At 36.6% G+C, this 15,632-nt stretch overlaps 1 protein-coding gene across 5 annotated transcripts in view; it reads right to left on the reverse strand.

Annotated features, from left to right (window-relative positions):
* The window catches only part of MSH3 (mutS homolog 3), a 219,485-nt gene that overhangs the window by 188,808 nt on the left and 15,045 nt on the right, over positions 1-15,632 (reverse strand). For all 5 annotated transcript variants that reach the window (XM_032277167.1, XM_032277143.1, XM_032277151.1 and 2 more), the window contains 5 exons: positions 14,906-15,118; positions 12,871-12,987; positions 12,373-12,490; positions 10,129-10,274; positions 6,203-6,369 (listed from right to left, as the gene is read on the reverse strand). In XM_032277167.1, the coding sequence (XP_032133058.1) occupies positions 6,203-6,369; positions 10,129-10,274; positions 12,373-12,490; positions 12,871-12,987; positions 14,906-15,118 (761 nt within the window). The remainder of the gene's footprint in view (positions 1-6,202; positions 6,370-10,128; positions 10,275-12,372; positions 12,491-12,870; positions 12,988-14,905; positions 15,119-15,632) is intronic.

The raw sequence follows: 15,632 nt of genomic DNA on the forward strand, positions 1-15,632 counted from the left end.
CAAACTATGCCAGAAAAAAAAAAGAAGAGAATATTTCCAAACTCATTCTGTCAGGCCATTATTACCCCGACACCAGAACAAGACAAATTCATATCAAATAAAGAAAATTACAGGCCAATATCTCTAACGAATATTGATGCAAAAATCCTCAGCAAAATACTAGCAAACTTAATTCAACAACACATTAAAAAGACTGTTTATCATGACCAAGTAGAATTTATCTCAGAGATGCAAGGATGGTTCAACATACGCAAATAAGTCACTGTGACATATCATATTAACAGAACAAAGGACAAAAACCACATCATCATTTCAACTGATGCTTGAAAAAGCATTTGATAAAATTCAACATCCTTCATGACAAAAATGCTCAAACAACTGGGTATTCAAAGAACATAGCTTAACATAATAAAAACCATATACAACAGACCCACAGGTGTTATATCATACTCAATTGAGAAATATTGAAAGCCTTTCCTCTAAGATCTGGAACATGATAATGATGCCTACTGTCACCACTGCTATTCAACATAACAGTCCTAACTACAGCAATCAGACAAGGCAAAGAAATAAAGGGCATCCAAATTGGAAAGGAAGAAGTCTAATTATTCTTGTTTGTAGATGAGATGATCTTATATTTGGAAAAACCTAAAAACTCTACCAAAAAACTATCAGAATTGATCAACAAATTCAGTAAAGTTGTAGGACACAAAATCAACATACAAAAAAAAAAAAAAAAAAAAAAAACTAGTGGTATTTCTATATGCTAACAGTGAACAATATGAAAAAGAAATCAAAAAAGTAATCCTATTTACAATAGCTACAAATAAAATATCTAGGAGTTAACCAAAGAAGTGAAAAATCTCTACAATGAAAACTATAAAATGCTGATGTAAAACACTGAAGAGAACACAAAAAAAGAAAGATATTCCATGTTCATGAATTGGAAGAATAAAGATTGTTAAAACATCCATACTGCCCAAAGCAATCTACAGATTCAATGCAATCCCTATAAAAATATCAGTGACATTCTTCACAGAAATAGAAAAAATAAGTCTAAAATGTATATGAACAATGAAAGACCCAGAATAGCCAAATGTATCCTAAGCGAAAAAAAAAAAAAAAAAAAAAAAAAAAAAAATTGGAGAAATCACATTATCTAATAACAGGCGTGGTACTGGCATAAAAACAGACATAATGAAAACACATACCAAAACATATGAGACCAGTGGAACAGAATAGAGAACCCAGAGATAAATCCATACATCTGCAATGAACTCATTTTTGACAGTGGTGCCAAGAACACACACTGAGGAAAGGACAATCTTTCAATAAATGGTGCTGAGAAAACTGGACATTCATATGCAGAACAATGAAACTAGACTCCTAACTCTTGCCATATACAAAAATCAAATCAAAAATGGATTAAAGATTTAAATCTAAAACATCACACTATGGCTGAAAGAAAAAATTGGGGAAACTCTCCAGAACACTGAACTGGGCAAAGATTTACTGAGTAATAAGGCAACTAAAGCAAAGATGGACAAATGGGATCACATCAAGTTAAAAAGCTTCTGCACAGCAAAAGAAACATGGAATGGAAGAAAACATATGTAGAACTGCCCATCTGACGGGGGATTCGAAACCACAATATATAAGGAGCTCAAATAACTCTATAGAAAAAATCTAATTATCCAATTTAAAAATAGAGAAATTGAATAGACATTTCTCAAAAGAAGACATACAAATAGCAAGCTAGTATATGAAAAGCTCTCAACACCACTGATCATCACAGAAATGAAAATCAAAACTATAATGAGATACCATCTCACTTCAGTTAAAATGGCTTTTATCCAAAAGACAGGCAATAATAAATGCTAGTGAGGATGCAGAGAAACAGGAACACTCAAACATTGTTGGTGGGAATGTAAATTAGTACAACCACTATGGAGAGCAGTGTGAAAAAAACGACTAAAACACTAAAATTAGAACTACCATATGATCCAAGCAATCCCACTGCTAGGTATATACTCAAAAGAAGGGAAATCAGTATATGGAAGAGATATGTGTGCTCCCATGTTTACTGCAGCACTATGCACAACAGCTAAGATTTGGGAGCAACCAGGTGACTGTCAGCAGACAAATGGGTAAAGAAAATGTAAGGCCGGGCGCGGTGGCTCAAGCCTGTAATCCCAGCACTTTGGGAGGCCGAGGCGGGTGGATCACGAGGTCAAGAGATCGAGACCATCCTGGTCAACATGGTGAAACCCCGTCTCTACTAAAAATACAAAAAATGAGCTGGGCATGGTGGCGTGTGCCTGTAATCCCAGCTACTCAGGAGGCTGAGGCAGGAGAATTGCCTGAACCCAGGAGGCGGAGGTTGCGGTGAGCCGAGATCGCGCCATTGCACTCCAGCCTGGGTAACAAGAGTGAAACTCCGTCTCAAAAAAAAAAAAAAAAAAAGAAAATGTGGTACATATATACAATGGAGTAGCATTCTGCCATAAAAAGGAATGAGATCCTGTCATTTGCAACAACATGAATGGAAATGGAGGTCATTACGTTATATGAAATAAGCCAGGCACAAAAAGATAAACTTTGCATGTTCTCACCTACTTGTGGGAGCTAAAAATTAAAACAACTGAACTCATGGACATAGAGAATAGAAAGACGGTTACCTGAGCCTGAGAAGGGAACTGGGGATGGTTAATGGGTACAAAAAGAAAATAGAATGAGACTTAGTATTTGATAGTGCAACAGGGTAACTACAGTCTAAAATCATTTAATTGTACATTTAAAAATAACTAAAAGAGTATAATTGGATTATTTGTAACACAAAGGATAAATGCTTGAGAAGGTAGATACCCCATTTACCCTGATGTGACTATTATGCATTACATGCCTGTATGAAAACATCTCAGGTAACCCATAAAGATATACACCTATTATGTACCTACAAAATAAAATTTAACCATGCCTGGCTAATTTTTGTATTTTTATAGAGACAGGGTTTCACCATGTTGCTCAGGCTGGTCTCGAACTCCTGACCTCGTGATCCACCTGCCTCAACCTCCCAAAGTGCTGGGATTACAGGCATGAGCCACCACTCCCAACCACAGAAAAATTTTTTAAATTAAAATATTAAAAGAATAACTTCCGCTTATAGAGAGCCTTCTACAGCAGGTACTATTTCAGGTGCTTTATCTATATTAACTTATTTAATCCCTACAACAACCCTATGAGGTAAGTAATCTTAATACCCCCATTATAAAGAAAAGGACACTGAAAGACACACAGTAGATAAATCTATTCAAAGTCACTAAGAGGAAGAGCTAGTTTTCCAACGCAAACCCTAAGTCACAAGAGTCTATACTGTTTGACCCGCTAACTTTTGAATTTCATGTACTCCATTCTGTCCACAGATATAAATTAGCTGTAGGAACTCCACAGAAATGCAGATTTAACTTTTGACTTTGCTTAGTCCAATATGCAAATAAAGTGAAAATGATCAAAGATACAAAACAAAAAAAGTTCAAAGGACAAAAAATTACACATGGTCAGTAAACATAGGAAAAATTTTTCACAATGCTAACTAGAGAAATTCAAATTAAGACAAAAACAGGCATTAAATTTGGTAAAAACCCACATAAAACACCCAAATTATCTTTGACATGCCAAATTCAAGCTTTTATCTCATGTGATGAAAAAACATTTAGGAGTATCAGCAGGCAATGAATGCTGCTTGCCAAACAAAAATTCACTTTTGGCAATGTCTGTCATTACGAAATACTTTGATATTTTATTGAATTTTGCCTTCGTTATTTTATAAAATTATGTGGAAAACAGAAAAATGAATGTGTTGATAAAATTGACTTTAGACTCAATCTAAATTAATAAAACACATACCAAGTTAATAGAATAGGAAGAAAACTAAACTAAATCAAAGACAGGAAATACTGAAAATACAATATAGAAACCTACCTTCAAAATTTTTTTCAAGATTTTATTAATTTTTTTAGTTCTGTAAAAGCAGCATTCCTTATAAGTTTACTGTTTGCCTTTTAATTATTCAAGTTTGAACACATGGTCAGAAAAGGATTAAAATCAAAATAAAGAGATTTGATGCAAAATTTTTCATCTATGTGACTGTGAGAGATTAAATGATCACCCTAATGTGGACAAAGGTTCAAAGAATCCTCCTAGACTACACTGGTGGAAGTATAAATTGATATTACCATTTTTAGCTAGCAATCAAGAGCTTTATAAACATTCATACCCTCTGATCCAGTTAATTCCATTTTCAGGAATTTATCTTAAGGAAATAATCAGAAATGCACACAAATATTTCTATATATGGATATTCATCATAACAGTATTTGAAATACTGATAAAAAGGAATATAATAAAAACAGAATAGATAAATTACAATACACTTATATGACAATGTTGTGCACTTATTTTAAGAGTACCTACTGAAATATTAGAGGAAAAAATGATGCTCACTAGGATTGGCTTCAAAGCCAAAACTCTAGGGAGAAATAAAAGGAGGGAGTGTAGAAAAATTAGATTGGTTCTGAGAAATGCTGAAGCTGGTTGATAGAATCATAGGAGTTCACGACACTATTCTGTATAATTCTGTGTATGTCTAAAATTTTCTGCAATAAAGTTCTTAAAAATGGGGAACTTTAAAGTAAAAAAAAAAAAAACAAGATACAAAAATGATTTTGCAGCACAAATACAAGTTCACAAATGGAAAAAAAAAGTGACATACACACATGGAAATAACATGCCAAAATGTTTAACAGTCATTTCTCTGGGTTGTAGAATTCGACTTATGACTTTTATCTTTTTTTTGTAACTCCTAATTTCTTCTAAATAAACATATATTAGGTTTTATAATTAGAAAAACAAATTATGAAAGCTACTTTGAAAGAAATCAAATTCAAATGAAAATGAACACAACACTAAGGACAAAGAAACATATGGAACTTCACTTAATCAGTTTCCTTTTCTTTTCTTTTTTTTTTTTTTTGAGACAGAGTCTTGCTCTTTTGCCCAGGCTGGAGTCAAGTGGTGCAATCTCGGCTCATTGCAACCTCTGCCTCCTGGGTTCAAGCAATTATCCTGCTCAGCCTCTGAAGTAGCTGGGATTAGAAGTGTCTGCCACCAAGCCCAGCTAATTTTTGAATTTTTTTTTAGAACTGCATTTTGCCATGTTAGCCAGGCTGGTCTTGAACTCCTGACCTCAGGTGATCAATTCGCCTCAGTCTCTCAAAGTGCTAGGATTATAGGTGTGAGCAACCATGCATGGCCTTGATTTTCTAAATGATTTGTCCACTTACTAAATGAAATCCTACAGGGCTTCTCTGCCTAGTCCAAAGTCCAAATTCCCCAGTATATAGTCTATTTCACTGAAGCCACAGCACACTTTTCTGGTCTCTTTCCCATCACACTCCTCCAGATGGCAGTACAGAATCTTTCCAACAAGGCACCATCTTGTTTGGCACTTAATATATCATGCCTTGAAGTCCAGTTAGGTATGCACACATCTGCCTCTCCTGGGGTAAACTCTGCCAGACACACATCATAACCACATCTTCTTCCTCTGTATGCACAGTGCCTAGCACACTGCTTCATAAATAAGTGGTCTAATCTTAGATCTAGTAAATAAAACCACTGGACACAGCCATGAATTGAAACTTGCAGCACAAAGAATTTCCAAAGTTACGTAAACTTTGTAACAAGTGAACTCTAAATTATCTCCAGAAACTGAAGATTACCAATAATATCATTAAATATCATAAACCCCATAATTACCAAATAGTATCACTAAATAATATCAGAAACCTCTTTAAAACGGCTGCCTTCTAAAGTCCTATATTAAGGTGATAGTATGAGTAGTGGTGTTTCTTTTATTTGTTTGTTTTTTAGATATGGGGTCTCACATTAGTTGCCCAGGCTGGTCTCAAATTCCTGGGCTCAAGCAATCCTTCTTCTTCAGCCTCCCGAGTTGCTGGGATTACAGGTATGTGCCACCATGCCCAATTTTGTTGTTTTACTTTTTTTCTTAATTTCCACTACCATGGTGGAAATATAATTTTTGTAAGTAAAACCTATTTTCAGCAATTTTAGTTAGTATTGGTTTAGGAATTAAACCTAAGTTTCAGAATTGGTATTATTTCCCAGTGATATGCCAACTTACCTAACAGATGTGGCTCTGTGGATGAGCATCTCTGTTTGGTCGGACAAGGCCGATGGAAGCAGCAGCTCTACCGGCTGCAGGCTTGACATCCGGGTTTCTAGCTCTGAACGAGAAGCAGAGTCCTGGAAACTATCAAACACAACCTGGCCTGTGGCAGGCTGCACTCCCTAAAAATAAATACAAATATAATATTACAGAAAAAATGTATTTTCCCAGTTATAGCTCTTACACAGCATAAACATGAAAAAAGTAAAGATGATACACTCAGGAGTATATATGTATTCTATTTCTAAAGCATTAGAAACCTGTCTGCTTTTCAAGATTCCTATACAGTCAGACTCACAGATAACTAAACCACACTACAAATTAGATTTCTGAGAGCCACCCTGAGTACAAGCCCTGGAGCTAATATACCTAGCAGGGTGACAGTGGCAAGTTACCAAATACTGTCGGGCCTCAGTTTCTTCCTCTGTAAATGGAACCAAACCAGCCTACTTCTCTCATAAAGCTATTATAGGGATCAAATCATAAAATAAACAGGAATTATGTGTGACTCTAAAGCACTGTACAAATAGTAGTTATCACTCAAAGTTACAAGTGATATGGTCCTAGTAACCATATCACCAGAACAGTAGTAAATTACTACTTCATATACCAAAGTAACACAAAAAAAGTACACTTTACCAAACTCTGAATGAACCCCAAGTAGACAGTCTATCCAGTGGAATGGCCATGCCAACTTGAAGCTACTCTCTAACATCCCAAGCCAATAACAGCAAAGATAAACTGGAAAAGATCATGGTTTGGAGAAGTGATGGGAAGCTACCTAGCCAAGGAACAGAGTAGCCAAGATTCAAACCCAAGAAATCTGACTACTCCCCAGTCCACACTGTTAGCCACTACAGATGCTTATGAAAAGCAATGGGGCTAGTTACAGACTGCATTAGCTAAAAAGAGGAAAAATCACCAATCCCTATGTTCATGTACTATTGATGAAAAGCCACTTCTGACAATAGCAAGGCATTATCTAGCAAAGTTGTAGTATCCATATCCTATAACTTAGTAATTCCTCCCCCAGGGATATACTCTTGAGAAACCCAGGCATTTGTATACAAGACATACAAAAATATTTACAGCAGCATTCTCTGTACAACTGTAAACTAGAAAGAACCCACATGTCCATCAACAGAGGAATGAAAAACTGTAGAACATAAAATGAAAAAGGACAAGGCGATGAGAGAACTACAGCGACACATGCAAATAAATCTCACAATCAAAATGATAAACAAAAGGAGCAAACCCCAAAAGAATACACACACTATATTTACACTTGTATGTAAAGTTTAAGAGGGTATGACAGAAACTAAAACCTCTATATTAAAAGTCTAGATTACAAGTCACCTCTGGAGGGAAGGGACACCCGGGGATCTTACGGGTTATAGGCAGTGCTATGGTTCCTCAAACTGTAATTAAGTAACTTTCTTAATTCTAGCCCAAAGGTTTTCTCTAGAGCCTAGACAGATGGACTATTCAGTACATAAGGATACACACATAAATTTATATACCAATCTGCAAACCAAGCATTTATAAAAACCAGGTACAGATGTTAAAGTAACAAATTTTTCAGTCAGCCAAATTCCTTTTTTCTTTATTTAATCAGAAAAATGGTCTACACTCTAATATATGCAACTTCTATCACCCTGTGTGACATGTGACACACTGAGAAACTTAAAAACTGTGTGTATAAAACTGCACTGCCCAGACTGAAGGCAGAGAGCCTGACTGCAGTGGTACTACAACAGCAAAGCCCTTACTTTCAGACTAACTACCAATACTCAAAAGGTGACTCCCAGGTAGTGACTGGGGAATGGGTGACACCCATCGTGGCAGGGAAAATAGTGTTGAGGGTCAAGGAATGTAAGATCAATTTCAGCCACATTGAGTTTGAGCAGCCACAATAAATTCTAAGTGTCTTTGTTCAATAAAAACATGGATGCAGGAGCCCGGAGCTCAGGAGAGGTGCAGCCTGGACCCAGAACTTAGGACATCGTCAGGCCAAAAGTGGTTGCTGAAGTGTAGGACAGCCTCCAAGAAAATGCTTGAAGGGCAATCAGCCGTTTTCATTTTTCTGAGTCCCAGTTTGCACACATGGTTAAAATCTGGCGGTAGGCCAGATGGTATTTCTAAATCCACTAAGCAGGAATTATATACTATCAACTCTGTTCTTTAGACTGAGTTTTAGGTAAATACAAAATAGCATATTACATATATTAAAGCTAAAAGTAAATAACTTTACTATTTGTAGATAGATCCAACTGCCTGTGGCTAGATAAAAAGTGCTTCTCAAGGATAAAAATATCATTTAGAGCTGTCTAACATCAACAAGAATGCTAACTCTCTGAAAGAAGGGCTTATTGGTTAAGCAAATGTCAAGTTAACACAGAGTTACGCAGTCAGAATAAGGTATTAAAACGCACACTGGAGACATTCGGGTTGTAAGAACTTTTGTTGATACTGCCACTGACTGCAAACATTAGAAAAAAGCAAAGAGAATTACTTTTTACTTGGACAGAGTTCTATTTGTGCTTAACTTATAACCGAAAAGGGTTGTCTCAGTGTTCTGAAGGGCCTTAAAAAGTCTAAGACTTTTAGCAGAGTCCAGGTAAGTCCGTAAATGGGAAAATTTATTCATAAACTGCCAGAAGATCAATAAAACAATGACTTGGCTGGGCACAGTGGCTTATACCTATAATCCCAATACTTTGGGAGGCCAAGACGGGCGGATCACCTGAGGTCAGGAGTTAACACCAGCCTGGCCAACATAGTGAAACCCCATCTCCAATAAAAATACAAAAATTAGCTGGTGTAGTGGCGGGCACCTATAGTCCCAGCTACTCAGGAGGCTGAGGCAGGAGAATCACTTGAACCTGGGAGGCAGAGGTTGCAGTGAGCTGAGATAGCGCCATTGCACTCCAGCCTGGGTGACAAGAGTGAAACTTCATCTCAAATAAATAAATAAACAAAACTATGAGTCACAAATTACTTTTATCTAGAAAACTGATTGTAAATATTCCTAATATTAACTTAGTGTCGTATTTAATATCTGCCAATTATCACTTCTCTTTAACTATCCCTTCCTCCAAATCTAGATATAATACCAGTCATTCATGTTTAATTTCAAACCCCTAGAGGAAACTTATAAAACACTTTCTCACCCATGTTTGTGGTGGCTTCATGTTTTATTCTGCTATCTGTACATTGTTCACATGCATGTCTGTCATTGTGTCTATCTTCAACCTTAAAATCCCAGGGCACATGGACCAAAACCATCTGGGTCTCTCCGTAGCATAGAGTATTAATATGGTTTGGCTGTGTCCCCACCCAAATCTAATGCGAATTGTAATCCCCAGTGCTGAGGGAGAGACCTGGTGGGAGGTGATTAGATCATGGGGCCAGATTTCTCCCTTGTTATTCTCATGATAGTTCGTTCTCACAAGATCTGGTTGTTTAAAAGTGTGTAGCACGTCCCCCTTCACTCTCTCTCCTGCTGTCTTATGAAGATGTCCTTACTTCCCCTTTGCATTCCACCATGATTTTAAGTTTCCTGAGGCCTCCCCAGCCATGCTTCCTGTACAGCCTATGAAACCATGAGCCAATTAACCCTTTTTTTTTTTTTTTTTATAAATTACCCAGTCTCAGGTGGTTCTTTATAGCAATGTGAGAATGAACTAATACAAGTACCAAGTAGCTATGAGAAAATTGTAACTAGTAATTTAACATATAACATTGTGAGAAAAATGTTTTTCTAGTACAGTTACCTGAAGGCACACTTCATCAGATGTCCTCATTATAAACCACACATGATGGCTCATATTTAGAGATACCATGAACATCTAACATTTGTTCCTCACCTGCAAAGTACTTACCACAATGCCAATAAAAACGTTTCCTTTTTTTTTGTCCCTAATATTTTCGTTATTTTCAGAGATGCACAGAAGATAGCTGGTAGAAGTATCGGTCATTATCTCGTCAACATTTACAGCATCATCCAGCTTGATTAGGGGATTCACATTTAATAATAATTAAAGAAAAATAATTATTTTTATATGCTAAATTTTAAATGCTAATATGCTAAATTTTCAATAATATTAACTGTTTTCTCCTTTAAAATAATGGTTCACAGCCAGGCACAGTGGCTCACACCTATAATTCCAGTACTTTAGAAGGCCAAGGTGGTAGGATCACTTAAGGCCAGGAGTTTGAAACGAACCTGGGCAACATAGCAAGATCCTGTCTCTACAAAATAAAAAACTAAAAATAAATAAATAATAAAGTGATGATTAATTTCACGCAGTACTTTCACTCTTTGCAAAAATCTTCTGCCCAGCATTCATTCTTCTGATTTATTTGAATTACAGTCGCATGTCTTATCTTTCCTAAAATATAAAGATCATGAAGACAGATAACCAGTATCTTCTCACTTCCAAAGGGCTTAGGAGAATACATCAGACCCTATGGAGGCCCAAATATCAACCCACTTCTTCACTTGGATGATGCTGAGACTTGAATACTTAACAATCCCATAATGCTTAATTCCACAATTCAAAGTGTAAATACACTAAAATAGCGTAAATTATTTTCCTCTTTTAATGTGCCTAAAGCTCCCAGAAAGAGCAAGAAAAATTTTTAAAGACATGAGAAAGAAAACAAAAACATCCATGTATAAAATGAGTCCATTAACTAAATCTGAGGGATGAAAACTGATTTGGGGCAAAGTCTGGGCACATCTTTGGAACTCGGGACATAGGAGCCATAAAAGCAGCAAAGGAAAAGCAGGGAGGGGGACTGTACTAGGAATGGGCTTCAAATAAGAGACTCAAGCTTAGGCAAAAGAAAAAACAAAAATACCATGTTCTTATAGCCTGATCGGCTTAGAACACGCAAAGCTGTAAATAGTTTTGAGTCCATTTTGAGTGACAGCTGTTCCTTATTGATGGTATTCATGGAACAAAACAATCCTTAGAATTTAGGCAGAAGCTAAGCAGGTCGTTAAATAAGTAGCTCTGTAATCAACCATAACAGAAATAATATGTTCACACAGTATCATTTAAGGCCTTCTTATACCTCCATTCTTTTATTATCAGAGAACTCATTGCACCCCATAGTAAATTTTTTAAATGCACCCTGATCTAATTTTAAATATTTTGGCTTTTGAAACTGACAGATTTCTATGACTTTGCTTTTGAAATTATTTGGCTTCAAATAACACAATGAATTTATGAATGACCATAAATGTAGGGGCAATCATTATGCACACTAAAAATTCTTCTAAATGAGAAAACTTCACCTACAAACCATTTTCAAAAGTATTAAAATTTTTGTGAAGTTAACAATTGATGAAAATGGCCTACCAATTAAGCATTTAACTCTGTCTTAATTCTGACTTCAGCAGTTTTCTTCTCACATTTTGAGTTTTTTTTTTTTTTTTTTTTTTTTTTTGAGAGTCTCACTCCTGTCATCCTGGCTGGAATGCAGTGGCATGATCATAGCCCACTTCAGCCTTGACTTCCTAGGCTGACATGATTGTCCCACCTCAGCCCCCCAAGTAGCTGGGACTACAGGCAAGTCCCAACATGCCCAGCTAATTTTTTATATTTTTGGTAGAGATGGGGTTTTGTCATGTTGCCCTGGCTGGTCTCAAACTCCTGGGCTCAAGCAATCTTCCCATCTCAGCCTCCCAAAGGGCTGGGATTACAGACATGAGCCACCGCGCCTGGCTTCAATGGTTATTTCTTAGGTCTCACTTTGGAAAGAGCCTGAAGAGCTCGTAGGCGCTAAGCACCTAACTACTAACCACAAATAAGCTAAGGAAGATATAATTTCAAATCAGTTACTAACCAGACATCACCTTTTACTAGGATTCCTTTTTTTCTTGCTCTTCAAGTGTGATGAACTTCCCTTTTACTATGACATTTGAAAAGATTCTTGTTTCTAGCCACTAACAATCCTTCCCTCTTGAGGAGCACACCCAATCAAGGGTTTACCATAATGCCTCCCAGCTCATTTAAAAAGTTCCCAAAGAGCAACCAAAGGGAAAAAAAAAAAATCTGCCATCTTCAGACAAAGCCCTTGTACCATTTAAGAGGAAAATTCCTGTTCAAAAAGGATATCTTCTCCAATGAGTGTAGATTTTGTATAAAGGGCAGTCAATTTCCGAGAAAAGAGTGAACTTCTGTTGTCTCCAATGGCCTTTAATGCTGCAGTTTCAGTTTGCTTCACAACACCCACCTTCAACAAAAATAAGAAATATTGATATAAAATGATAAAATAAATCACTTGCAAAAACTCATTTCAAAATGTTTAAAGGTCATTTCTGAAACGTTTAAAATAATCAGTTCACAATGTTCAGATGTAGGGCTTAAAGGAATTGACGAGAGTGGATAAATCGCTAAGAAACACTATCATAGAGTTTAAAAATTTACCCTATAATATCTAACAATATGTTAAAAACTCATAAATATATAATGCTAATAATTATGAAACACTTTCAGTTCTCTAAAATGCAAAATTCTAAACCAATCGCCTTCCTACCACCTTACAAAACACATTTGCACTCTGTGGAAGAGAATCCCAATTTCCTTTTCCCACAAGTTAAAGCCAAAGCTGACCTTATATCCTTTTGCCACCAGGCGGCGCACATGAACAAACAGTCTGTGAGTAGGTATACTTGCTGTCATAAAGTTGTGATCTAAATGGCAATAAATATTGAGCTCCCGGGCTGCAATCTAAAAAATGAAAAAAGAAAATATCAATACATTTATATTTTAAGATTCCCTAGGTGGTTTTGTTCACTTTGTTAAAAATTCATCAAGGTATAGATTTAGGATTTGTACATTTATCTAAATGTGCAGTATGTCAATAAAAAGTTTAAAAAACATTCCCTGTATAGAAGCCTATATGGTTTAATGTATTTTGGGCAGTTCCAGTGGCCTAACTTCAGTATCAACAGTTGTATCTATAAAAGACTCAGAAAAATACTACAGGTCTTCTATGTCCTTAGAGGTTTCTCTACACAAAGACTATCCAATACAGAGAGCATGAGACTGTAAAAGAGTAAGAATTTGCTACATGGCAAGTGCAAATGACTGACACTTAGAAAACACTACAGAGTTTGCAGAAATGATTAACCCATCTGGACAGAGAAATTGTTGAAAAAGTAAAAAGAGAAGCCCCAGACTGGCTAATTAATGATGAATGCCTGATAGAAACATAGAACCATGCAGCCCCATCTGATTCCCTGATTTCTTCTAGAAAGCACCATGGCTTAGATATTGCCCACTGGAGTCATGGAACTCGAATTCCAACATTCTCACTCCCTGACCTCACCCCATCTCTGAACTGTATTAGTCCCTCACAGATGGGCAGGAAGACATCAGCCTTTATGGTGTTCAGGCCTGAATTTACCATTTAACCTACACAGTTTCTCTCCTTCACCTAGAGGATGCCAAACTACATATTCATTTCTGCCCTCAGAAAACATGGTGACACAATTTCAGAGTCTAATTTAATGTCACAGAACGCAGCATAATGCATCTGACTTAGAGAACACCGCTTGCCTGCCACAAAGGACTCAGGAAACTTGAAGAAAAATGTTGGCCAAGGGTTTACTTCCCATCCACAGGGCACAGACATGCTACTTCATCACTCTCTGGTGTACAATCCAACCAGGTCTCAAACTATGGAATCATCCCACGCATTCATGACTTCCAACAAAGGTGTCATCAGCAGTCCTTTCCCTAAGCTTGCCCATGAAATGCTCAAATTTCATTTTCAACCTTCTTGACTAGGGCCTATAAAAAATATTTTAACATTAACTACAATCCCAATTTTTTTTTCCGAGACAGAGCCTTGCTGTGTCACCCAGGCTGGAGTGCAGTGGCGGAATTTTGTCTTACTACAACCTCCGGCTCCCCAGTTCAAGAGATTCTCCTGCCTCAGCCTCCTGAGGAGCTGGGACTGAAGGCATGCACCACCATGCCTGGCTAATATTTTTTATATTTTCAATTGATGCAGGGTTTCACCATGTTGGCCAGGCTGGCCTCAAACTCCTGACCTCATGTGATCTATCCATGTCACCCTCCCAAAGGGCTGGGATTACAAGTGTGAGCCACCTGGCACAATCCCAATTTAGACTAAGACACCAAGATGACTGATACACAAAGAAATCCGTAAAACTTCAAACAACTTCTGATAGTAGCTGGCAAGTTCATGTGTTCTTCCACTGAGAACTAACTTTGTTCCTGGCTGTGAAAATTCCTAAATTAAGGGTAAACAGAGGAACTTCTATACATCTGAAAAATTTTTTCTTGCTTGAGTCTTCATTAAAAAACATATTTCATGATTATGGTTCATTCACTAACTGATTCATCCAATAAACTTTGGATGGATAAAAAGTACTGGCCTAGTATCACGGAGAATAAGCACTAGCATTCCAATAGAGACCTCTCACATTTCCCCCACCAAGTCTGGTTCCCACCAGGTTTCTTGTGTTCACTTTTAGTTTTTACTTTAAATAACAGTATTTTTTTTAAAGTGATTAATCAAACCAGCTTTTACATAAGGTTGGAAAACGAAACAAAAATACTGAGAAATATCTAAGGCTAGACAAGAAAAACAAAATAGTGCCTGAAAAACAAGACTCACCTCTGCATCTTCCCCAAAGAATCTGTACTTATATCCACATTCCACACACAAAACTGCATCTTTGTGCTGCTGCTTCATTTCTATGTATTGTAATTCTAGCGGTGTATAGATGCTTTTGGACCGTTTGTTAGCTGGTTTAGAATCAGTTTTCTGTAAATTTTCATCACTTATATTTGATGATCCAAAATGACTGAGATCACAAAGTGTTGTGTCCTGGCAACCAAAAGATTTATAAAGTTTTAAAATATTAACCATAATAATAAGTTCCCAGAGACACAAAATGCAAATCTGGCAAAAAGCTAACACTTGGTGAATCTAGGTGAAAAGTTTGTAGAAGCACCTTGTAGCATTCAGGCAAATTGTCCATAGGTTACAAATATTTTCAAAGTAAAAGGTTAAAAAAATTATGAGCCCACTAAGCTCTCATATAATTTTTATGCAAATTTTGAAAGTCTAAATAGCTTAATGTTTTATGTGTGTCTTTTAAATTTAGTTTCATTAACTCTATTAACATTTCTTTTCTTTTTATTATTTATTCTCAGGTGTGTAATGCACAAAAAGCCAATGGGGGCAAATCTGGCTCTCTCTCAGGAGTAGGGCAAAACAACTCTGAGCAAAGCATGCCAACAGATAAAGCTGCACTTAATGTTTTGTACTTCCAAGCACACTGTAAAAGACAGCACATTCTATGAACTCTTATTCCAAGAAAGAACCATGATTCTTTTGG

Source organism: Sapajus apella, unplaced genomic scaffold, assembly GCF_009761245.1.
Source record: "Sapajus apella isolate SASKATOON/1434 unplaced genomic scaffold, GSC_monkey_1.0 scaffold1, whole genome shotgun sequence".
Taxonomy (NCBI): domain Eukaryota; kingdom Metazoa; phylum Chordata; class Mammalia; order Primates; family Cebidae; genus Sapajus; species Sapajus apella.